This window comes from Neomonachus schauinslandi, chromosome 1 (genome assembly GCF_002201575.2).
Source record: "Neomonachus schauinslandi chromosome 1, ASM220157v2, whole genome shotgun sequence".
Lineage (NCBI taxonomy): Eukaryota > Metazoa > Chordata > Mammalia > Carnivora > Phocidae > Neomonachus > Neomonachus schauinslandi.
The window spans coordinates 14034228-14059109 of NC_058403.1; the positions used below are offsets into that span (position 1 = coordinate 14034228).

Consider the following 24882-nt stretch of genomic DNA (forward strand, 5'->3'; position numbering starts at 1 on the left):
ACTTCTGTAACATGTCTAAGGTCATGTAAAGTAAACATGCTGTTAAAGATCCAAGTCCAAGATATGATCACACTCCAGTGGGGCTTAAACTTTGGGTTTGGTTTACTGTCTTCATAGAGTGAGCTGAGCAGCCAGTGAGCACTGGCTCTCTACCTTCCTTGTTTCCTGACTCAGTCATTTCATGACTGCACATTCATTCTTGGAGATTTTCAAGGTATCAGGATTTTAAGAGACTCTGTTAAAAATATTACATGATTTTAAGAGTACATATTAAAATAAATTAAAGCCTTAATAAATAATAGCATACAAAAAAAATGTTTGCTGATTGCCTGAGAGAAAATAAAGGGCTGGGACACACAGAATTGGTAAAGAAAATATAAGAACAAAGATACTATGATGAAATTAGGGATATGAATAGAGGGATGAAATACTGAGTGGAAAAAATGGATAAGAACAAAAGACCTAGCTGGTGCAAGTATGTATTGGGGATGAATGTAGGATGAGATTTAAAGAGAGGTTTGATAAGAGATATGACATATGGATTATGAAGAAAAGTAAAGAAGAAAAAAAAATAACTGTAAAGCATAGAGCCAAGGTCATCTGCATTTTTAGCTAATACTTTGGCGATGGCCTGGTCTGGAAAAATGAGTAATGTGTAAAGAGAATATTTTTGAACAGCTTACAGATTGATTATAGAAGTGAGTTTGGTCTCTCAGTTTCTGAAATAAATTTTACTATGTTGATTAAACAAAAGGATGTTTTACAAGCTGATGTATAAAGTCAAAATAATTTTCTTTTGTGTGTGTGTGTGCATTTGTGTGTGTATTCAACTTGAGAAATAAATTTGACATTTGGAGAATTTGATAGATTTAAGAATTTTAAACATGATCAGTATATTCTAATCTAGATGGAAGTAAGATACAAGTACCCGGAGAATGATATGAAAATGGGAAATGAGAAAATACTTAATGAGAAAACACCATCGAATATGAATGATGCAATATGCTTAGTGATGAAGAATTCTAGGTAGGGAATTTTTATTTTGTGACTTTGAAGACAGATTTCTTTTCTCATTAAAACAGAAAGAATGTAATGAGTTCAAGGGTGTTCTAACGAGGCAGCTAAGCAAGCTCAGAAATTTTAATGAGTGTGCACCTCTCCTTGTGTCAACAAACAGATTAATGAGTTGCCTCAAGTGAATGAATAATTTGGAATGATACAAAGGAATGGCCCCATATTTTATCGCACTTTCCGCTCAGGGGATATAAGCATAGCTGTATGACATTCACACTCAGGATTTTGCTTTGAACAGCAAACCAACTCACCATCCCTGACACCATGATTTACTATGGCAGCTACTATGGAAGCCTTGGCTTTCGTTGTGGGGGATTCTGTGGTCTGGGCTGTGGCCATGGCTGGAGATGTGGCAACTTTCACAGACCGGGCTGGGGCTAGGGAAGCCACAGATATGGTTGCCACCGCCCATCATGCTATGGAGGATATGGATTCTCTAGCATCTCCTGAACTACTGCTATACTAACCCAAAATCTGTTACCATGAGCGGATTTGCCACAACATTCTTCAGTCAATGCAGTGGGATTACCCTAGGCTTATTTGCCAAGAGAAATCCAAGAATTTAAGAGAATTTATTATTTTAAGGTATCTGCATTATGTCCTCTGGCATCCCGAGTTTGGGCACTAACAGATGATTTATGTTGAATACCAATAAATGATCTAACTTGAAAAAGAAAATACAGTTCTGGGCGGCGGGGGGGGTTGTTTAACACAGTTATATGCACATACTTATATGTAAGTGTTACTAATTACAATTAGAAATACAGAACACACAATTACATATGTGTGTGTACATATAAATGCATAAAAAAGAACTCCGGTTTGAGAATTAGTAATTTGAAACAATAGAATGTTACTCTTCTTCTTTATTTTAGTTATATAACTTTCAGAATTGAATTTGACAGCAAAAAATCAACTACAGAGTTTTAAATCTTCCTACGTTTTAAAAAATATAGTTGTTTTACATATTTCGTATTTATCTATTTCTATTTCTTAATGGAGCTCAAAATTTGCAACTAATCTTCCACCTCTATTGTCTCCCTTTATTTTATCTTATAAAAACAGGTCGTGTTACATCTACATATTTGTAGTCGCTAGACAACCGCATCCTTACAACTATAATCAGAGCAAACTTTCCACAAATCTCATAATCCATATTGCTAAATTTTCATAGAAAATAAGCTCTGTTTTCCTATGAATCTTTGAGATATATATGATCTTCCATTATTCATAGTCTGCTTTCATCTATTTGTTATGCACATAAAATAAGACAGACATAAAAGTTATTGATAACCTGGAAAATCAAATGTGAACTGGGGTCATTCATCTCCCTCATCCCATTTGTCTTCTTATGGGGACACTGTTCATCATCATCATCATCATCACACTGAAGTATCTGTAATCCAGTAAGAATAATATACAAACAGAAATATCATTGTGAACCAAAATGTTGTGTGGCTTCAACTAACCAAAAGTACCATTCAATAATTTAAAAAAAATTAGACCCCATTCATCCCTTCAAAAATGACTATTTTATGGATGGGACAGTAGTCCCCCTTATCAGTGGTTTTATTTTCTGTGGTTTCGGTTACCTGAGGTCAGCCATAGGTGAGAAGGAAATGATCCTCCTTCAGGAATGTTGTCAGAAGATCAAAAGCAGCTTCACGCTACCTCACAATGCCTATCACTCACCTCATGTCATCTCGTTTTGTAAACATTTTATCATCTCAAGAAGAAGGATGGGTACAATAAAGGTATTTTGACAGAGAGAACACATTCACGTCACTTTTATTACAGTATATTGTTACAGTTGTTCTACTTAATTATTAGTTATTATTGTTAATCTTTTCTGTGCCTAATTTATAGGTTAAACTTTATCACAGGGTTGTATGTATAGGAACAAACATGGCATATATAGAGTTCGGTACTATCTGTGGTTTCAGGCATCCACTGAGAATCTTGGGACACATCCCCTGTGAATAAGAGGGGACTACCATATAAGAGATAAGGAATAAAATAGGTAAAATATGAGAATTTCTAAATTTTTCCTAAAACTGAATGGCATCTTCAGGTAATGGTATGAACCTATTGATACTTGGTATAAGCTGGGCCAATGTAATAAAAAAAGGACAAAACGAAATCACAGAATTAAAGATCTGAAAGGGACAATAAACTCTGTAATGTTGTCCCATAGTCTTGCAGGCAGGGAACCTCAGAATAAGCCATTTTAAGACTAGAGTATTCAATTATACTATGCTGCTTCTCTCTTTATTTTCTCTTTGAATGTTGTCACATAAACCACTTTGAAAGTTCTGGTGATGCTTATAAGAAAAGCTTAGATGCAGCAAGATGGCGGCTGTCTCAATGTCAGAGACGCTGAGGCAAATGTTGTGGGGGAAAAGAGCAGTGGCTGTAGCTGCCATTTCTGTTTCCAGGGTTCCTATCAGGTCGTTAAGCACTTCCACATGGAGGATGGCACAGGACCAAGCTTGGGACACGCAACTCATAACAGCTGATGAAAAATTGGGTATCACTACTTTAACTGGTGTTCCAGAAGAGCATATCAAAACTAGGAAAGTCAGGATCTTTGTTCCTGCTCGCAATAACATGCAGTCTGGAGTAAATAACACAAAGAAATGGAAGATGGAGTTAGATACCAGGAAGCGATGGGAAAATCCTTTGATGGGTTGGGCATCAATGGCTGATCCCTTGTCCAACATGGTTCTAACCTTCAGTACTAAGGAAGATGCAGCTGCTTTTGCAGAAAAAAATGGGTGGAGCTATGACATTGAAGATAGGAAGGTTCCAAAACCCCAGTGCAAGTCTTATGGTGCAAATTTTTCTTGGAACAAAAGAACAAGAGTATCCACAAAATAGGTTGGCACTGACTATATCTCTGTGCTTGACGGTGAATAAAGTCAGCTGTGCAGTATTTATAGTCCATGTATAATACATCTCTTAATCCCCTAATAAATTTGACCTTTAACCACTAAAAAAAAAGCTGATTTTTATGGAGATTGATCTCTTTACTTAGATTAAGAGCTATGTTTCTTTAACATTTTTATTGTTCTGATACAGAGAACTGCACCTGTCAATTTGTAGGTTATCTGCCTTTGGATATAATTAAATGATGAGCAATGTTAAAATTCAACTTTAGGTAACAAAACAAATGAACAAAGACCCATGATGACCTCTTCTTTCAGTCCGTGCTGTCTAGGGGTTGTATGGGCTGAGCAAGGGAAATAAGGCCAAGTCACTTACCCTATTGAAGGATCACACTGTGGAGTTTGATCCTTTCATTTGGTTAGTATCTCCAAGGACAGGCGCTTTGGGCCTGACAAGCAGTAATCAATATAATTATTACTGCCATTGACATTCTTAGTATAAACAATATTATCATAATTTTGTTTTGTTTAGATTATATGAATCTGCATCTAAGGTGAGAGAAAATGTTTGGAATTTATAACAAAATACTTCTTCACTGCTAGGGAAAATGTAAGAACATTTTTCACTCCTCCATCCATCAGCATCAATAGCAACTTGGGTCAGGAGTGAAAACTTAAAAAAAAATAATAATAATGATCCACATCTGCCTTTGATCCACTAAATGGGCAGAAAAATAATAACCCCTAAAGAAATTTCCAATGTAAAATTTTCACTTATGCATACGGGGAAAAACATTTGTTTCATATTTTTCAAATTCTTTTTTTTTTTTTTACAGTGGATGGACATTTATAAGTGATGAATACCAAAGTCATGTGTTTTCTTCTTTGAAAACACATTTAGCATTTATTGTTAGTGAAATTTTTCATTTGTGTCCCATATTGTTTCCATCTATAAAGCAGAGATAGTCTTAGACGTTAAAAAAATAATTAGAAGCCTTTAATCATAGTTACATGCTCTGACAGAGCTACACAAGGAGACTATGGAATCCTTAATGCTATGCAATTTATTCATACTTCTAAGGATTCATTAAAAATGAAAATATTCATTCTATCAATTGGCTGATTTCTGAAATGAGGAATAAAAATGGAATGCATTTGGGTTAGAATAGCATGGAGATTAAAGGCTAATATTGGGGTTAGTGCCACTCTGAAACCAGAAAGCCTGTTGGAACTCATGTCAGCCATAAAACATTTCCTAGAACAGCAGATCGGTTGCTTAGGTTATGATATGCATGATCCTTGATTTAATATCAGTGAAAATCATATAACTTTTTCAAAAAATATTGACTGCCAACTAAATGCTAGGTTTCGTTTAGATACTAGGTCAGGTCAGTGAACAGACCCATCCAAAAACTATGTCATATTACTTATAAATCTCAACAAAAGCTTAGCAAAATGGTTATTGTCATAGAAAACAAGTTTCTTGAGTCCCAAGTGTCAAGGTATGGGCACATTTGCATAGAGCTTTAGGTATCACGGATTAACTCTCTGGGCTGAGGTGAGGAACTCTGTGAATATCAGGCCAACTGCTTCCAAAGAGTGCTTCTTTATTTCTTGTCCTTCTTTATTTTCTTATTTTTTTATTATTATTTTTAAATTTTTATTTACTTATTTGAGAGAGAGAGAGCACAAGCGGAGGGTGGGAGAGGCAGAGGGAGAGGGAGAAGCAGACTCCCTACTGAGTGGGGACCCCCCCCACACCTCCAACATGGGGCTCAATCCCAGGACCCTGAGATCATGACCTGAGCTGAAGGCAGAAGCCTAACCAACTTAGCTACCCAGGCACCTCTCTTGTCCTTTTTTAAAAGTGTGCTACACATGAAGAAAATTTCTTCCAGGTTGTACAAATTCTTTTAAAATTTAAGATGATTTTAGGAGTTTTAACAACACTGTCAATATCCTAGAAAGGTTTTGTTGATATCTTAGGAAAGACAAGTTAGAAATTACCTACAGACAAAAAAATGGGCACAGACTAAGCAAAGAGAAGACAGGGGCAAGTGTATAATATTGACTATAGAGATCTAGGTAGAAGGATGCTGTGTTCTTTTGAATATAGAGTGAGAGCCAAAACCATTTTTCCCACTTCACACTTATACCTGGATGCAGCAATGAATCATGGAGGAAGGAAGTTGGGTGATGTTTGGAGTAAGATTTGAAGAAGATCTAAGGTACATGGATAAATGATGAAGGGCAGAGAAAGAGGGGGACATGATGTAGGGGGACAAATATAATCTGCACTTGTGGTAGCAGTGAGACTAGAACGTATTCTGGAGAAAGGGCCCAGGATACTAAAAAAAAAATGTACTGTGGGAAGACTTCCCACAAGATGGATTTTTGATCACTTGATAGTCTTTCCACTAGTGATTTCAATCCCGCTATGCATTTAAACCAAGTAAGTATGCTGGCATTTAAAGCCAAAAATAAACCTATTAGTTGTACATTGACAAAATTTTAAAACTCTAGAAATCAGGTGAGCTTTTGTGGTTGTTTTCTGGTATACACGGCAAGTGAACCAAATCTGTCTTGACATAAAGTGTTCTTTTATATTCTAAAAAGAGGTGCATCATTTGCTTCTCATGATACAAAATACATGCGCCTTTTAAAGAAATTGATAAACTTAAGAGCCTTGATCTTAATTATTTTTTGCTATTTTGTAGAACCAATTACAGTAACTCTCAAATGCCAGTGATGAGAAGATATTTAATTAGAAATTCAACAATATTTAATGTAACTGATGTCAAGTGACTGGCAATCAAGTATTCTGTTTAGGCTTTGGTATGTTAATACTTTGAAGAAATAGCAATTCATTCTAAGAAGATTATAGCAGCAAGTTCTGCTCTACAGCCTATGTAGCCAAGCAGGTTCAGACATTCTTTATGCCTGTGGTCAGGGGACCACAGATTAATAACTTGTGTCAGGCAAATATAATTCATGGAATGACACCAAAGGAAGGGCACATATTTTGTCATGTTCTCTGATCAGAGTATATAAGCGTCCTTGTAAAGATGGCGACATTCACATTCTGACTCTGGCATTGAACCGCAAACCAACTCACCACCCTTGACACCATGAGTTACTACTACGGCAACTACTACGGAGGCCTGGGCGACGGCTGTGGAGGCTTCAGTGGCCTGGGCTGTGGCAGTGGCTGGGGATGCGGCAGCTTCCCCACACTGGGCTGGGGCTGGGGCTGGGGAGCCCGAAGATATGACTGCTGCCGCCCACTGTGCTATGGAGGATATGGATTCTCTACCTTCTACTAAAAGTATTTTTGAAATTGGTTGCAAAGTGAAAGCCTCCAAATTTATTTGGTCCTATTTTTGTGCTTTGATTCCCAAAACATCTATCTTATATTCTCCAGGACCAATTGATAGCTATTTATCAATGGTTAAACTGCTTCTACAAATATTTGGTGCTTTTTACCTCCAGAACCCATCATCCTTTTTTTTTTTATTAAGATTTTATTTATTTATTTGACAGAGAGAGAGAGAGAGAGCACAAACAGGGAGTACGGCAGGCAGAGGGAGAAGGAGAAGCAGGCTCCCCGTGGAGGAGCAGAGAGCCTGACACAGGGCTCGTTCTCAAGACCCCAGGATCATGACCTGAGCCGAAGGCAGATGCTTAACCGACTGAGCCACCCAGGAGCCCCCAGAACCCACCATTTTAAATGAATATTCAATATGTAAAACTGTCCTAGTTTGCTCTCCTCAGTTTGGTTTACTTCTCTTGCCACCATCACCAAAATGTTATCTTTCTAGATCTTAAAGAAAATTTGTATTTTGCTTTTGTCCAATAAAATGATTTCTCAGAATCTAAATACTCTGGTTTTGTTTGATGTGTTAATTTTTATTATTTTAACATCTTCTTTTGCAACTAATACAAAAAATTTGCTTATGAAGCAGTAAGGTCTGTGGCTATTGATATATAGAGTATGATGCAACAGTTTCTAGTTCAGCACATTATACAAGCTTGAGAACACATAGGGAGTAATACTAACAGTTAATGAAAATGACTTGCCCTGTCTGCTCCATTAACATATATATATATATATATATATATGTATGTATCAGTCCTCTCAAATGTCCCTTAAGTGTTCCTGGAACAGGGCACCTGGGTGGCTCAGTTAGTTAAGCATCTGCCTTCGGCTCAGGTCATGATCCCAGGGTCCTGGGATCAAGCCCTGCATCGGGCTCCCTCCTCTGCAGGAAGCCTGCTTCTCCCTCTGCCTGCCTCTGTCTCTCTCTCTCTCTGATAAATAAATAAAATCTTAAAAAAAAAAAAGTGTTCCTGGAACTACTAAGGAGTGTGTCATTCTCATATTTCCATTCAAGTACATGTTTCTGTGTGACTTTGCTACTAGCTAAATATTTTCTTTCTTTTTAAGGCTTTGTTTTAGTTTCACAGCATAATCAAGAGGAAAGTGCTGAGCTTTCCTACATTCCCTCTGCTTCCATGCCAGCACAACCTCCCCCAATATCAAGATGCCCTACCAGACTGGTACATTGCTTATAACTGATAAATCTGCATTGACACATTATCATCACCTAGCCCATACAATAGGGTCGTTTCTTGGTGTAGTACATTCTATAGGTTTGGACAAATATACAATGACATGAATCTATCATTATAATATGATACAGAATATTTTTACTGTCCTAAATATCTTCCTTTTAAAAGTGTTTATTTAAATTTCAGTTCGTTACTGTGATTTGTAATATTAGTTTCAGGTGTACAATGTAGTGATTCATCACATTAAGTGTAATCCTTAATCCCTGAATATCTCTTATGGTCCTTCTATCCATCCCTTCCCTTGCTGAATGTCTTCTTGGTACCACTGGTCTGGCCAGACATGCCTTTGCTTTCTTATAAACTTTGTCTTTGAGCAGGGGAGGGGTTTGGAAAGCATCATTCATTTCCTGAGCAGGAACTGTACATCTATAGTTGGCATCTACTGAGGGCTATTGTCCCTTGTAAGGCTTGTCCATCGAGCATTGCCATTGTGCGCTGGAACTCAGTGGTACAGCGTTCTATGGAAAACAAAGGTGTATGGGGTGTTCTTTTCTGATTTCTTTTTACACTCTTTTGGAAGGCTCATAATATTCTATAGATCTTCTTATGAATGAACAGTGGTACAAGGTCAAACCTCAGGCACATACCAGATGCTTTATTGATAAGAATCTCCCATGGCTGGAAACTCTGGCCCCATTGCTCAGTCAGAGTCAAACAACCTGGCTCTTTCTTTCTTCAGAATTTATTCTCTCCCCCAAAATTCCTCAATCTCCCATGAGGAACTTTCTTTTAGGCTTATCCCATCAGTTCACCCTTTGGAACAAGCCTCTTGGAACATCAACAGTGAGCACAGATTGAATTCTCTTTTAGAAGGTTTCTTAGCCAACTTTTAAAGTCACCAGAACAGCCTGTTTCACCAGTTTGTCTGACATGACTGGACATGTCTGAATCCACTCAAATTCATACTGGACCCATATGACTTATGTCTTGAGAAATTCTTTTTATCCTTCTGTAATTGAAAGGAAAAACATTACTGTAAGAACAATTTGCCACAGCAAGAACTGTTACCTTTTTACCTGTACTGCATAAGAAAAGTAAGAGAAAAAAATGAAAGAGAAGAATTCATAGAACAGGGCCTGGTGACTTACATAGAATATGCCTTCCATATTTTTGTGAGGATTACATAAGAACAAGAGTGGTGATTACCTGCCCACGTGCTAATAAACTGGAAGGTGTCAATTCAAAGGTTCTCCAAAAGATCCCTTCTGCATTCATTTAATCTTGCTAGTAATGCATAAAGCTTAGTATGTTCATACATAAAGCTTAGGGTGTTCTAAATCCCTGTGATAAAATAGAAGAATTCTTCAGGTAATTAGTTTTTGCTTTAACCAAACAGTACAGTGCAATGATCCCTGTAGATTAATAATAGTAACTGTAGCTATTCTTCTATGTGATTTGTAACTTTGGTTGTTCATTTTCCACTGTCTAAAATGTAACAATATGTGAACTAGTTTGCACACTTACATGTGCTCTATAAGAGGTGTAAGTACATAAAAAGTTTGCCCTGACAAACATACACAGGAAATTATAGGCCTTTTAAAGAACCATTACTTGGAATACAGAGTACGTGATTGTTCAACATAATTACCTCTGGACGGACAGTACACCGTACTGAATATGACCTTGTATATCATGCATAATAGATTTAAATGTTGCCCTTATTTGAAGGTCTTCTTTATTTTTGATCTGAACTGTCCAGATGCTATTAAATTTGATTTGTGGCCAAACATAATTCGTGATTCTCCTGAATGTCATGGCTTTTAGAAGCATATTGCAAAAGCTATGTTGATTATCTTGGTTACATTCTTAGACACTTAGAAGCTGGCAACATGAAACACATTTCTAAATTGCAGTCACTAAATAGTTCTGTTGGGAGAAATTTTGTTTATATCTCTTACATCAGTAAGATGTTACATTCTTCTGAATGTAAGTAGGGGGAAAATATCCTGATTAAAGATGAAGGTCCTAATTTTGAAGAAGGCATGACAGCGTTAGGTGTACCCCTTGTGTGCTAGGGAATAGACATTACATAATTTAGGATCCGGGATTAATGTTAAAGGATAGAACGAGAGGGAGAATAATTTCTTGAAACCTGGATGCAAAAAGTAAAATGTATTACCTCCATTGAAAATAGTTTTAGAGACATAATAATCATAGTCAGATCTCATTACTGACTTCAAATTTGTTATAGGCAATCTAATGATAAAAATCAATATAAAAATTTTAACCAATAAAAGCTGCTCTATTAATGTGAAAGGGCAGTTTAGTAAATATTTTATCATATATATGAATAGAATAAAAACTCAGTATAACAGATCGATTTTCCAAGTCTGAATAAAAGGGTTTTTTATGTTTATATTCGACAAATAAAATTGCTGGTCTCCAAAACCTGGAGGACTAGGGTGAAGCTATGCATCTATCTATGGCTCTAGCTAGGAACTTGGAGATTTTGAGGCTTAATATTGTTATACATTTAGTTATGTTTCTGCCAAGCACCTTGCTATGGGCTCGAGGAACCATCTAGGTTTTACAGTTCAGTTGGTTGACAGTGGCATCGTGATCCATACAGCCATTCAAGTCAGAATTTGTGGAGGCTTCCTATATCTCTTCTCTCATCTCTGCAAGTGACTGGTAACTTTTGTGCTACCTCCTTAATGTACATATTTCATTTTACCCATTTTCTAAAGTCCATAGTCATCATTTGTCCCTAGGACTGTGGTTATACCTTCTCATCTATTGGTTTCCAGGATGCAAAGCCTCCCTTCCCGTTAGTCCCTTTATTAAAAGCACTTTGTTTAAAATGTCTCCTTCTGTGTCTTGGGATGGCACATAATTCTATTATGAAGAAAACATGCAGCTCTCAATGTGCTGGAATGGAAGGAAATCTAAGACAATTCAGTTAAAAATCAATTTGCAAAAAAGCATGGACCAGAGAACTGGTCCATCAGACATATAGTTCAGTAAACATTAGCTGTATTAGTATGTGTTATTTCCTAAATAACCCATAATCGTTCTTAACTATTTGCCTTTATCCTAGCTCCTGCATCACCTCAGGTGGTATGCTCTTCACTTTTCATCATGAGTTCCTACTCATCTTCAAAAATCAACCTAATTTTTATCTCTGTTGGAATGTCTCCCCTTATTGCCCAAGATAACCTGGTAGCATCCTTTATGATAGCATCATGTCACTTCCTGATTACCTACTGGCCTCTAGTCCCTTATATAGCTCTTTCCCCATAACACTTATCACCAATGGGTGTTATATATTGGCTTGTTTGCTCACATATTTTGTGTCTTCCCCAGGGAATGCAAAATGTTTTATTCACTGCTGAATCCTCAGTGCCTAGAGCAATGCTTGATCCACAGACAGTATTTCATAAAGTATGTACTGAATAAATCTGTGATAGTACTAGCCTATTAATTAATTATATATATATGCCAAATTATCCATTACATTAAGAGTCCTCTTATTATAATGATATGAGCCTACTGATTAAAAAAACACAAGCATTTATTTTATTAACTTTATACTTTATTCATAATTTCCATAGATACATATTAACCATTTATAATATGCTAGGCACTCTGCTTGGTACAAAGGCATAGCCACAAGCCAATGTCAATATAACTAATAATGATAACTTATATTCATTGTGTACTTACTTGGTCTGACATTATTACACCTAAACTTCAGAATTTAAGAGATAGCTATTGCTATTCCATTGGAATAGGTGAGAAAATCGTAATTTGGAGAGTTTAAATTACTTATTCTAAATCATACAATAGTGAATTTTGAGTTAAGAATAACCAATGATAAATTAAAAAATAGAGGGTTTTCAACCTCAGCACAAGCTTGTGTACCTGGGCACATGTAGTAAAGATGGTTATAAGAAAGCTACTTGCTGGGGCGCCTGGGTGGCTTAGTCGTTAAGTGTCTGCCTTTTCAGCTCAGGTCATGATCCCAGGGTCCTGGGATCGAGCCCCGCATCGGGCTCCCTGTTCCGTGGGAAGCCTGGCTTCTCTCCCTGCTTGTGTTCCCTCTCTCGCTGTGTCTCTCTCTGTCAAATAAATAAACAAAATCTTAAAAAAAAAAATGCTACTTGCCTGCTACCACTACATTGCTACATAACAACCACAAACCTCAATGTTATATAACCATAAGTTTGATAGTCATCCATCTGAGAGCTGGGTTCACTAACACGACTGGGGGTTGGCTGACTGTTGGTGTGGTAAGTGGGTGACCTGGCTCTGCTCCACATGTCTCTTATTCTCCAACAGATGACCAGATGTGGGAGAGAGGGGCAATGCTTTGCATTCTATCATAGACCCACAGTCTATGAGAAATTCTATTTCTTAGGTAATGTCATCTACTCAAAGCAATCCATGGTCTCCTCTCTGCAAGCTGATGACTCTCAAATCTGTAACTCTAGTCTGTGGGGATGCCAGATAAAATGTAGGACAACCTGTGAAATTTGAATTTCAGATAAACAAAAAAAAATGTGTTTTAAAAATATCACATGGAACATGTAATAAAAAGAAGTCATTTTTCTGAAATTGAAATGTAACTGGCACTTTGTATTTTCATTTGCACAATATGGTATCCCTCCCAATCTGGCCTCTCTTCTGATGTTTTTCTGCTTGAAGAGTGTTTCCAAATGTGTGTCCTATATAGGCAACTGAAACTCAACATGTCCTGACCAATACATTATTCTCTCACATGTTACCCTTTCTGCCCCCAGGCCTTCCATTCCAGCATTTCTACGCCCTGGTACTCCAAGACTGAAAAATCAGTAATGAAAGTAATTCTCAATTTCCCTCCTCTCTTCATTCATTGAGTATGAATTCTCCTTAATTCTCCATTTAAATCTTACTGAAAGAGGGTGTGCCTGGTTAAGTGTCAACTCTTGGTTTTGACTCAGGTCGTGATCTCAGGTGGTGGGTTCGAGCCCCACCTGGGGGCTCAGCTCAGAGTCTGCTTAAGATTCTCTCTCTCTCCCTCTCTGCCCCTCCCCCACCCATGCACACACACACACTCTCTCTCTCTCTCAAATAAATACATACATTTAAAAAATAAAATAAAATAGATCTTGCTTGAAGAGGTCCCATCTTCTTCATCACCAGTTTTCCTTTCTTATTTCAAGTTCTTCCATAACTTAATCTCAATATTCTCTCTTAAGGGTCATCCTAACTCCTCTTTTATCCCATTCACATCTTAAGGTGCTATCTTCTTCATGGCCATCTTATTGGTTAGAAACCCAAACTTCGAAGTCAGACTGCTTGGGTATCAATATCTATGTTGATTAACTCCAAGACCTTGGGCAATTTATTTTACTTCATTAAGTCTCACTTTTGTTATCTGCATATTGAAGATGATTTCATGGTTTTCCCTGTAATGTGGAGAGGATTAAATGAGCTAAGGTTTGTAAAGCACAGAGGAATGGCCAAACACAGAATAAACAATATTAGATATAGCTATTATTTTTACCTTAATTCTTTTACCTCATTATAATACCTTTTTTGTTGTTGTTCTGTATTTCATTCCATAGAAACACCTCCTCATCCTGTAAGGACTAGAAGATAAAAACTACCCTTACATCATGGTCCAGAGCGGGGGAAAGCCTATCCTCGATATTCTTTTCACATATTTTTTTTTTTCCACAACAAACTTTATTACACAATGTGGATGTTTGCTTATCTTTCTCCCCCTCTCAATAGTGAGCTTGTTCATTGAAAGCTGAATTTACTCAGCTTTAATGCATCTGCATTGAAATTCATTACAGGCTCATGTAGTGAAATGTCTTACTTTCTTATTTCACTCCTGGCTATAATACTAGATGGTTATTAAACTTGATATGATCCTATTGTAAGTTGAGTGTCTTTCATGCTATATTTTTATATTGAAATGGTAACTGAAATAATTTGCTAAAAAGTTTAAACAGCCCGTATAGAACACCGGATTGCTTCTGGGCAGACAGTAAATGTACAAGGCAAGTACAATAAATTATTAGAACCTCCATTCCAACAGTCATTTGTACCATATGAAGAGACCCAAACCCAAGTTCTCCCCATCAGTCTACTCCAAGGCTCTGTTCAGAGGTCCTAGGGCAGCGCTATTAAATTAGCAAGGAAGTAATTAAAGGAAAGATACCAGGACTAAATCATTGTCTTCACTGTGTACTTTTCTTCCAGAAGTAAGACTGTGAAGAGAAAGACAATTTATCTGACATGGTTCTTCATTGAAAGAGATGGAAATCACTTTTTAAGAAAGAAACTTTGAGAATGTGGGTAAATCAAAGAACCTGTGGGTAAGTGGGGAGATGAAGTTGGCAGGAGATGCAGGACCCAGGGATATAGGAGACTGCTGGAATAGCGACCAAGCTCACACTGCAGCAACAGTTTTGTTATGATACCACTTTTTCCATTACCGTCACAGCTGCTTTTAGCCACTACTGGACTCACAACTCTGGATGAATTTTGGATTATTCTTTTGTCTTTGCATCACTTCGTCTAAGATCCAAGACCAGGTGACATCCTAATTCCTAATTCATGCATACGAGATATCACTATGAGGAATAGTAAAAGGAATTGTCTCGTCCTCCTCAGGGTGTGTATTGGGAATTACAACACTTCTTCATTCTGGAACAAAGCTTAGCTACTGAGTAGCCCCTTCGCCCTCCCCAAAAAGCAATGTCAGTGACACAGAGCTGAAATGAAACTACATTAGATGTTTTCTTCCATACCAGATTCAGCCCAGAAAATAAGTACATGGTCCTCTTAGCTAAGTGATATGGTAAGTTATTTAATCTCTCAGTCATACCTCCCATGATGGTTTGTTTTATGTGTCAGTTTGACTGGGCTATGGTACTCAGTGATTTATCAAACAGTAATCTAGCTGTTACTGTTTTTGTGTGCTGGTCTTAGCCTACCAATAATCAATGTTATGGTTGGGCCAGCCTTTATGGTTCTTATTAATATTGCAAGATGCCCTTCAGCAATAACCATGGTGAAACTTTAAAAAAATAAAGGTATTTTACCTATAAGATCTAGAAATTACACAACACATCTGGGACCACACAGTGAGGTCACTGGGGGGAGAGAGAGAAGGAGCAAGAGAGAGAGAGAGAGAAAGAGCATGGGCCTGGGGTTCTGCTTTTATTAGGGTCAAACCCTAGGGTTTTGCTGTTGGTGAACTTAAAACAGGAGAGGAAATTTAAAGTTAGGAAGAAAAAAAAACCAAAAAACAAATGGCCCAAATGGTCAGTTACTGAAATCAAGTTATATATCTCTAAAACCAAGAAGCTTCAGTGTGGGGAGGTGGCCTGGATCTTTATCCGGTGTGTGGCTGGAAATGTGTTCATTCAGGATCACCATCTTTGAAGTGGATGCCTCTTTGAAGTGGTGGCAATCAAAGCTTAACTCAGGTACTTGCATTACGAAAAGGAAAACAACAACAAACAACTGTCAGGGTTTACTACACTGTGACAGTATTTTGAAGATGTGTTAACACCTATAATCAGTTGACTTTAAGTAAAGGAGATTACTCTGTATAATGCAGGTAGATCTAATTCAATGAATTAGAGGCCTTAAAAGCAAATTGACATTTCCCAAAGAAGGTATTCCTCCTCAAGAGAGCAGTATCAACCCCTGCCTGAATTTCCAGCCTGCCTGATTTGCCAGCCACCACAATCATGTAAACTGGTTCCTTAAAATAGATCTCTTCATCTAATTATATGAGATCACACACACATATATACACACACCATATACGTATCTCCATATATATATATATATATTTATACAGTAGTATATAATATAGAGTAGTATGTATTATATACAAGAATAAACATATATACTAAAATAGCATACACACACACAGACACACCCAATATTGATTCAATTTACCTGGAGACTGTGATACACGTCCCAAACCACTCCTCCAGTTTTCTATAGTTGATGAAAACTCCCCTAAATCAAAATTAGCACTTAAGGTTATGATATGTGATCATGGGTAGAACTGGAATTTCATTTGGGATTGAGAGGAAGACCAACTATATACATTGCTCCCAACCTGTCCCTAGACACTAGACACAAAAATCTGGGGAGGAAAAGCAAAGAGGAGAAGGAGAAAATGAAGAGACAAACTCAGCAAGAGATGTAGTATCAAGAGAACAGGCTCACGTGGAATGCCACAGTGAGAGACCTGGACCCCAGGGGAGAGCCTGTGGGGAGTGAGCTGTAAGAAGAGATGTGACAACGGGGAGGGGCAGATACCAAAAGGAAATGGAGGAGGAGTTGAAGATCAACTATCTCTACAAAAATTATGGCCCAAGCTTTTATCGATCTAAATGTGTTGTTGATAACACCATCAAGTGTCGATCTTACTCCCGTTCTGGAGGGCTCTCTAAATCAGCAGTGCAGGCAAGTGGAAAACACATAGGCTCTTGAGTCTAAGGCTCACCTAAGTTTATATCCAACTGTGTGCTAAATAGCTGTGATGTCCTTGCATATGTTATTACTTAAATTCTCTGAATTGAGGGTGATACTAGTTTCTACCTCACAGGATGATCGTATTAAACGTACATCTTAAGTTCTTGGCACAAAATAAGTATGAATAAACACTTAATATTCATATTCTCACTATTATTACTATGAAGGTGAGAAATGTGTCTGTCTCAGGGACTCAGTTGAAGTCATTAACCCTTCAACAGAAGTTTGTTTTGAAAAATGCTTGGACAGATCATGACATTTACATAAGATATGTTCTTACAGAGAGTGTCAGAAGCAGGCATATATAATTAGTGAACCCAAATAATCTTTTGAAACACAGTTGGGATATTACCTCATGTCATGGAGTGAGTTTATGGGAATCTAAACCAACGTAGGATAAAAGCTAAGGCTTTGAGGATGGAAAAATTACCTCTAATAGGCACGAAGTTGATTAAAGGAATACTAAATTAAAACATGTTCACATGTTAGAATCAAGGAGATATTAAAGAGTTTGGGGGGGTTCAGATGCCATTTGAACTGTAGAGGCTGCAGGCTTTCCCAGCTTCACTTCTGAGGATTTGTCAAGTCCCTGTGCAGAGAGTGACATTTAAGCTCAAGTAACTCAGCTTTTACTACCCAACTGAATTCATTCCTGTAATAGAGAGTAAGCTGAGGTCATTGACAATCCAAGCTTCCACACAAACTTTGCAATGGGTATCGTGACCTCAGGGTTTTAGTTACCACTCTCATTTGGACTTGGAGATGAAGACTTTGGAGGACAGGGTGAAAATAATATTCTGGCCTCTGTCTGGTCATGGAAGGTATATATTCTCAGCAATCAATTCAACATTCATTAACAAGATGTTAACATTCTGTATTCGTTGGGTTAATACCATCTTTGTCCCATCACTGGGACCTATTTTGATCACTTGTAGACTGGGATCTTTAAAGCATAACATTTGTCTGCCAAATGATTTCATTGAGTGACTATTTAATTGTATTTTATTTTCAGTATTTGTCATAGACTCTATCTCAACTTTGATATCTTACAAATCACATTGCAGTATTCCAGGCTGCTTAATTCGTACCTCAGAAATCAGTCCAAGGAAATAATCAAACAAGCTGGTTTTGCAACGTGTTGAACAATACTGTTACTTATTTTTCTTTAATATATTTGATGCATTAAATATTTAGTCTCTGGGGGGAAAAAACCTATATGACAAAAGACTTGTAGGATATGGCATCCTAATCTCAATGAGGATTTAATAATAAAGAACATTATGGCATTGCATACAACCTACTTGACCCATTTTTGTACCAGTTCTTCCATTTGGAAAGTCAGTTTTACCCACAGCTCTTAACTTCGTGGTTGTATTTGTGCAGTCACTTTGTAACATTTGCTGACCTTGATCCCAAATATTCAGTTTATATCTTTCACAATGACTGTGTGAGGCATCAGTTTTCTCCTTGTATTTTTAGTTGGAATCTACTTATTATTGGTATAAAAAAAGCAGTGATTTCTGAGTATCATGCATCTTTGGTGTTGATTGGGTCTTCTAAATGAGCAATGATTTCTTATTTTTAGAGATAATATACGTTGTTCCCATAGACACCTGATTAAAATGACTAGGTAGACCCAAGTGTTTTTCAAAGCCAATTTAAATGATGTAGCTGATATAATGATCTTTCAACTCTTAACAAAAACACATCTCTTCTTTCCTTTTAGAAACAGCAGTAAGTAGTCCATGGTAACTTTAAGTGTGACTTTATCTGTGGAGTTAATTTTTTTAACTTTTATTCCAAAGAGTGGCACAATACAAACATCATACATCCATTTATATGCCATGCTCACATCTGTATGCTGCTTCCATAGCTCACCCAGCTGCACTCTCCACATCTGTAAATAAATGTGTTATACTAGTTTCATGATCAAGTTTTTGACATTTTGTGATTCTTGTTTTTACTGTTGCTACTGAGCAAAGTTTCTTTTTGAATACTAAAATTTCAAAAACCTTTAAAATTAGATATGTCCTTTTGGTTTAAGACAAATGGCTAAGAATTCTTATTACTACTACAAATTATTACATAATATATGTTTTTCTGTTTTTTTTTAATTTTATTGTAACAGAATTTCCTGAAATGTTGATTGCCTGTCTCAATTGGCTATCTGATTATCTATTAGGTAGCCTGTAATATCTTTAGGAAAATGCTACAACTTTTAAGCCAGATATATGTTTCCAGTTTTACCTAAAGTACAAAGCTATAAAAAAAAATAACTGCTCTTCAGTGTTTACTGAAGAATCGAGTGAGTATTTAAATTCATGACTTGAAATAACTTGGGTTAACTGATTTTTATTTTCAAGACATTTTCTTTCGCTTCATAAATTGATGCTTATTGATAAAAATAAAACAAGCAAACATATGCATTTCGATGAGTTTGAGTTATGGTGCTCAGCACTTAGTTAGTCTGGCTGGCTTCAACTTTAATCACCTGAGATCAATTCATTTGGACTTAATAAAAAATCTACCATTTAAAGCTGAATAATTTGCAACAATATGGATGAACCTGAGGACATCATGTCAAGTGAAATAAGCCAGACACAGAAAGACAAATGCTGCATTATATCACTTATATGTGGAATCTAAGAACATCAAAATTATAGTAACAGAGAATAAAATGGTGGTTACCAGGGGCTGGGAGTGGGAGAAATGGAGAAACAGTGGTCAAAGTGTACAAACTTGCAGTTAAAAGACGAAAGTTCTGGAGACCTAATGCACAGCATGATGATTATAGTTAATAATAATGTATTGTATACGTGAAATTTGCTAAGAGAATAAATAGCAACTGTTCTCACCACAAAAAAGAAGGTAACAATGGGAGGCGATGGATATGTTGGTTAGGTTGATTGTGGTAATCATTTCATAATGTAGATATACATTAAACATCATGTTGTATACCTTAAACATATACAATGTTTATTTGTTCATTATACCTCAATAAAGCTGGAAAAAAAATCCACCATCTAAATATGCAATTTTACACTTAACTTTTCATCCTCATCATACATGTAGACAGGGAAGGGGCAGGCAGAAGGCCCCTCCGCTTATAAAGCTCATTAGAGTTTTTAATCCCCTTCATAACAAGGCAACAGTTGTCAAAAATGCTCTTGGGTTCACCAACTTTATTTTATTTGTTTGATTCTTTTCTTCATTTTACCTTCTTTACATCACTTTATCTTATCACCTTGGTCCGAATTTCCTATTTTTTCCCGTAAATATTTCCAGTAAGCATTTTCTTTACTGAAACAGATGGAAAAGAATTCCTTTCCAACATGTTTGCCACCTTAAATTTTTCCTACAATATGTTATATCCCTAAATTAAAGAGATACAAAAATACAAGGAATCAGCTAATACATTTCTTGACACATTAGACAGAAACCACAAGTATCAAAGATAACTCCATTTTTGGTAAATATCAAGAATGTGTTTGCATTTGAATAAATACATATGTATGTTTATATTTGATTTTTGAGCTTCCTATATGTGAGGACCACCCTTGCAGACTACTTACCTGTGAAATCTGTATTAATCCTCATCTGAATCAATATTAGGAATATATTCAATTTTGGATGGCTGAAAGTTTTTTGAGAATTTAACCTAAGAGCAAGAAAAAAAAATTAAAAAAGAAAGTACTTTTTGTATGAGTTGATAAAGTATTAAAGTTGATTGTTTTAGCTTGAGTGTTCATCAGCTAGTGTCACTGAAATTATGAAGACATAATTTTAGATTCATCCCCTTGTATGTCTTTTTTTAAAGCCTCTGAAGGAAGAGAATTGAGTCTTCAGAAATCAAAATGAGAATTGCAGAGAAAATAGAAATGTTTTCCTAAATTGCTTTTACTCTTGTTACACAAAGGTTGGGAAACGGTATCATAGTTGGAAGGAGTGTGCTAGTTTCTCCTATGTACCTGATTGCTCACCAGGAATTAATCACAACATTTATCTTTCATCTAGTGATTAAAAAACAGCTTCTGGTAGGTTTAATAAACTCCTGTTTATACAAGCAATGTTCTTCTGAAACTGCAAGATACCATGACTAGCGTTTGAAAATTTACATACATTTCTAGACCTAAGGAAAATTTTAGACCTCTCTGTCAGTCCTTATTTAGTGCAATACTTCCTTGCTTTGCTGTTTCTTTCTCTTTTTTTTTGTTTTTCAAAGCCTACTTTATTGAGGTATAAGTGACATACAAAAAGCTGTATATCTTTAATGCATACAATTTGATGAGTTTGGAGATAAGAATATATCTATGAAACCATCACCACAATCTATGCCATAAATATATCCTAACTTCCAAAAGTTTCCTCCCATCCTCTTGATGATATCATGGTAATGATATCCTTATCCTTAATATAGGATCTATCCTCTTAGAAAATTTTTAAGTGAACAATACAACATTATTATTATTATCTATAGGCACTACACTGTACAGTAGATCTCTGGTATTATCATCTTCCATAGCTAAAACTTTGTACCCTTTAACTAATACCTCTTCATTTCCCCCTTTCCCCCAATCCCTGGCAATTACCGTTCTACTCTTTGCTTCTAGGATTTTGACTGTGCTAGAGTCCTCATGTAAGTGTATCAAGTAGTATTTGTCCTTTTGTGGGTCTGGTTTATTTCACTTAGCACAATGTCCTCCAGGTTCATTCATGTTGTCACAAATGGCAGTATTTCCTTCTTTTCTAAGGCTGAATAATATTCCATTGTTTGTGTATACCACATTTTTTAACCCATTTGTCTGTCAATAAACACTTAGTCTGCCTCTATGTCTTGGCTATTGTGAATAATTCTTAGCAAATATGGAAGTGCAGATATTGTTGTTTCTACTTCGAGTGAAATGTATGGAAGTTTCCAAGGGTGGCTTTATAAAGAAATGACCTTATACAAGAAAATTAATAAGGAGAAAAGTGTGGTTGCAGAGAAGAGAAATGAGATTAGCTAGCATTAAAGATACCAAGAAACTTAGAATTTGTGAGCATAATAATAGATACATAATACACCAAAATAGTATAACCATCACTTACTCTTTACCTAATTTAAGCCAAAAACTTTGAATACCTTACATAATCTTTGAAGACATTATAATCCCCAATTGCACGGATAAAGAAATTGAATCAGAAAATTTAAGTGACTTACTCAAGACCACACAGCTAGTAGGTGATAAAGTTAGGATTTGAATTTGGATCCAAAGCTTGTGTTTGTTCTTTTTACTACATCCTGCTCTTGTCAGAGAGCAAAGATCAGTAGTGATATTAGTAGTGATATTAAAATAAACTCTCACCGTGCAGTATGAGAGATTGACTTTGTAGTCATCATTGGTCAATTTAGATTGAGCATAAATTGGCAAAACTCAATTGAGTTTTAGAAACAAGAATAAAATAAAGAGAGAAAATGAGTCTTGCTTAAGATCACAAGTTTTTGATTGGAGCATATCTGGGTAAAATCCAAGAGACTCTAGTATAAGCCAACTGTAAACGGTTCTCTATAACATTCTGTTTTAGCAAACCTGATTTTAGATAAATTGAATAGATATCAATAACACTTTGTGTAGGGCTGTTGAACAAGAGCCATAATTCTAGAGAATGGACAGAAATGTCACCTTATTAGAGGAAAACTCTCTAGGCTCAGGACTGCAACAATGGGACTCAGTCTAGTGGGACATGGTGAAGGAAGAGCAGACAATGCTAATCTTTCCTCATTCTCCTCTTGTCCTTCTCCCTTTCACCATGGAAAATATGGTGCCTCAAACCCTATCTGATACCTTTTAAGGAAGATAAGCATTTTGCAAAAATGCTCCAGGGAAAATAAGGCATTTTATGGGAGTTAGGGTAGGTGTTTGGAAAGAGGAAATTTAAAAGGATACCCCAGAAGGACAGAAAGCTCCGAAAAAAGGAAGGAGTCTCTCCTTCACAGAGCATTTTCCTAATTTACAATATTGCTTAACACATAAAGTCTAGCTTCTCTATACTAAAGGTGATTGGACTTTACTAGAGGGCAGATGGTTTGAACAGCAGAGGTAATGTAAATGAGGTGCTCATTAGATAGGATTATAAAGAAAACAACATTTTAAAGTAAAAAAAAAAATCACAATTGGGAAGAGAATCTGTACGATTTTCTCACAATTCAAGATTCTATAGAAATCCCTGATTCAGATGACTTCTGTAACTCGAGTCAAGCAAAATGGCTGCAGTGGTGCCCTTGTACACCAGGGGGCGTATTATAATTGTTCACTCTGTTCACCACATTTTGAGATTTCTAAATAATTTTCAGAACTCTTTCATTCACTCCTTCTGAACCTCGTCATCTCATTGATCATATGAATATCTTTCAAGACTGCCCGTTGTCTCTTCTAATATTATTCTGGAGCCCAAATCCTGGGCTGGAAGTTTCTACTTTAAGTATCATTTATAGGCCAACTAAGAGCCATTTTAAGATTGGAATAAAACTTTTCAAACTTTCCATTCTTTATTTCCAAGCCTAAATTCTTTGTTCTATGAAGCCTGACATTTCTGTTGAGGTAGAAACCAGTGAGCATGACCTAGTTTTCCATAACTTATGCTTTGGGTGGTTGTCCTCCAATGCTAGCTTGCTGAGGATCTTCTGGACTTTACGTAGAACTATTCTCGTTAAAAATCAATGCCAGATTAGGACACAAATGTCCTAGAATGTTGTTTAATGACTCCTAAAGAAAAATTATTAACAAAACTTCTTTCTTTTTACCTATTAAAGAGTATAGATTTTTGAAACTAACCTATGGTGTACAGAAAGTACTAGTCAACAAAAATAAAGTGATGTATATATGATATGTGAAATATATCATATAATACAATGATAAACTATAGAGATAAAATATATATTTTATTGCAATAGATATAGTTTGTATATATAAACTTTTATGTATATAAATTTATGTATATTATATATAGTTTATTGCTATATATGGTTTATATATTATAATATATATAGTTTATTATAATTTCAGGACACATGGCAAATGCAAAATTGAATACGAAAAGCTATTCTTATACTTTCTTGAAGAAACATTTCAGAGTTTTAGTGTGTTGGACACCAATACTCTAGAGAAAGAGCTTTGTCGGACAGTTGATTTTTAACACTTAACACAGAGGTTGTGTCTCAATAACAGAAAACATGATTTCCTATGTTTCTTGCAGAGCACAGCCTTTGTAAGGCAAGTACCTCCTACAGATCAGAATTAGGGAACATACCGAGAGGCAAATGACGTAGTTTCTGAGGCATGTCATCAATCATACTCCATTTGCACTCTGGAAATGTCTCTGCTGGTAGTCACCTCTGTTTTCAGATGTCAAGTGGAGTACTCATCTCCTCTTAAATGCAATGCAAACTACAAAGCAAAGCTTAGTGGCTGGATTGTGGCTTATTTCTCAAGAGACTCTGATAATTACAAGTGAAAAAATCATGGACTGTTCTCATGATAGAAGGTTTTGGAAAGAAATATACCAATGCACAAGTGTTGCCTAGCAACACGGTTTTCATAAGGAAAAGCCAATTTTTGAACCTTTCAGAAAGTCATCACTGAGGATACCATATTCCTATTCCTTTAGTGAAAGGGTGGGAGAATTAGATAGAGGACTAGGTCCTTTTTGACTCCACTCTCAATGCTGAACTAGTGACGCTTACACATGACGTTCCAATATTTATTTCCTTATGCAATAATTCACATTTTATGGGACATCTGTTACAAACTAAGCATGTACTTCAGTG

General features: G+C 36.3%; 2 protein-coding genes across 2 annotated transcripts; both read left to right on the plus strand.

The window, feature by feature from the left end:
- The first annotated feature begins 3423 nt into the window (after positions 1-3423).
- On the plus strand, positions 3424-3951 carry LOC110570042 (NADH dehydrogenase [ubiquinone] iron-sulfur protein 4, mitochondrial-like). The gene has a single exon (XM_044913630.1). It carries the CDS (start codon positions 3424-3426, stop codon positions 3949-3951), a length of 528 nt encoding a protein of 175 aa, XP_044769565.1.
- Positions 3952-7087: 3136 nt separating this feature from the next.
- Positions 7088-7282, plus strand: LOC110570043 (keratin-associated protein 19-7-like). The gene has a single exon (XM_021678014.1). It carries the CDS (start codon positions 7088-7090, stop codon positions 7280-7282), a length of 195 nt encoding a protein of 64 aa, XP_021533689.1.
- Positions 7283-24882: the final 17600 nt, after the last annotated feature.

What these genes read in the sequence shown, in the direction of transcription:
- LOC110570043 (XM_021678014.1), top strand. Translation starts at nt 7,088, where the DNA reads ATGAGTTACTACTACGGCAACTACTACGGAGGCCTGGGCGACGGCTGT.
- LOC110570042 (XM_044913630.1), top strand. Translation starts at nt 3,424, where the DNA reads ATGGCGGCTGTCTCAATGTCAGAGACGCTGAGGCAAATGTTGTGGGGG.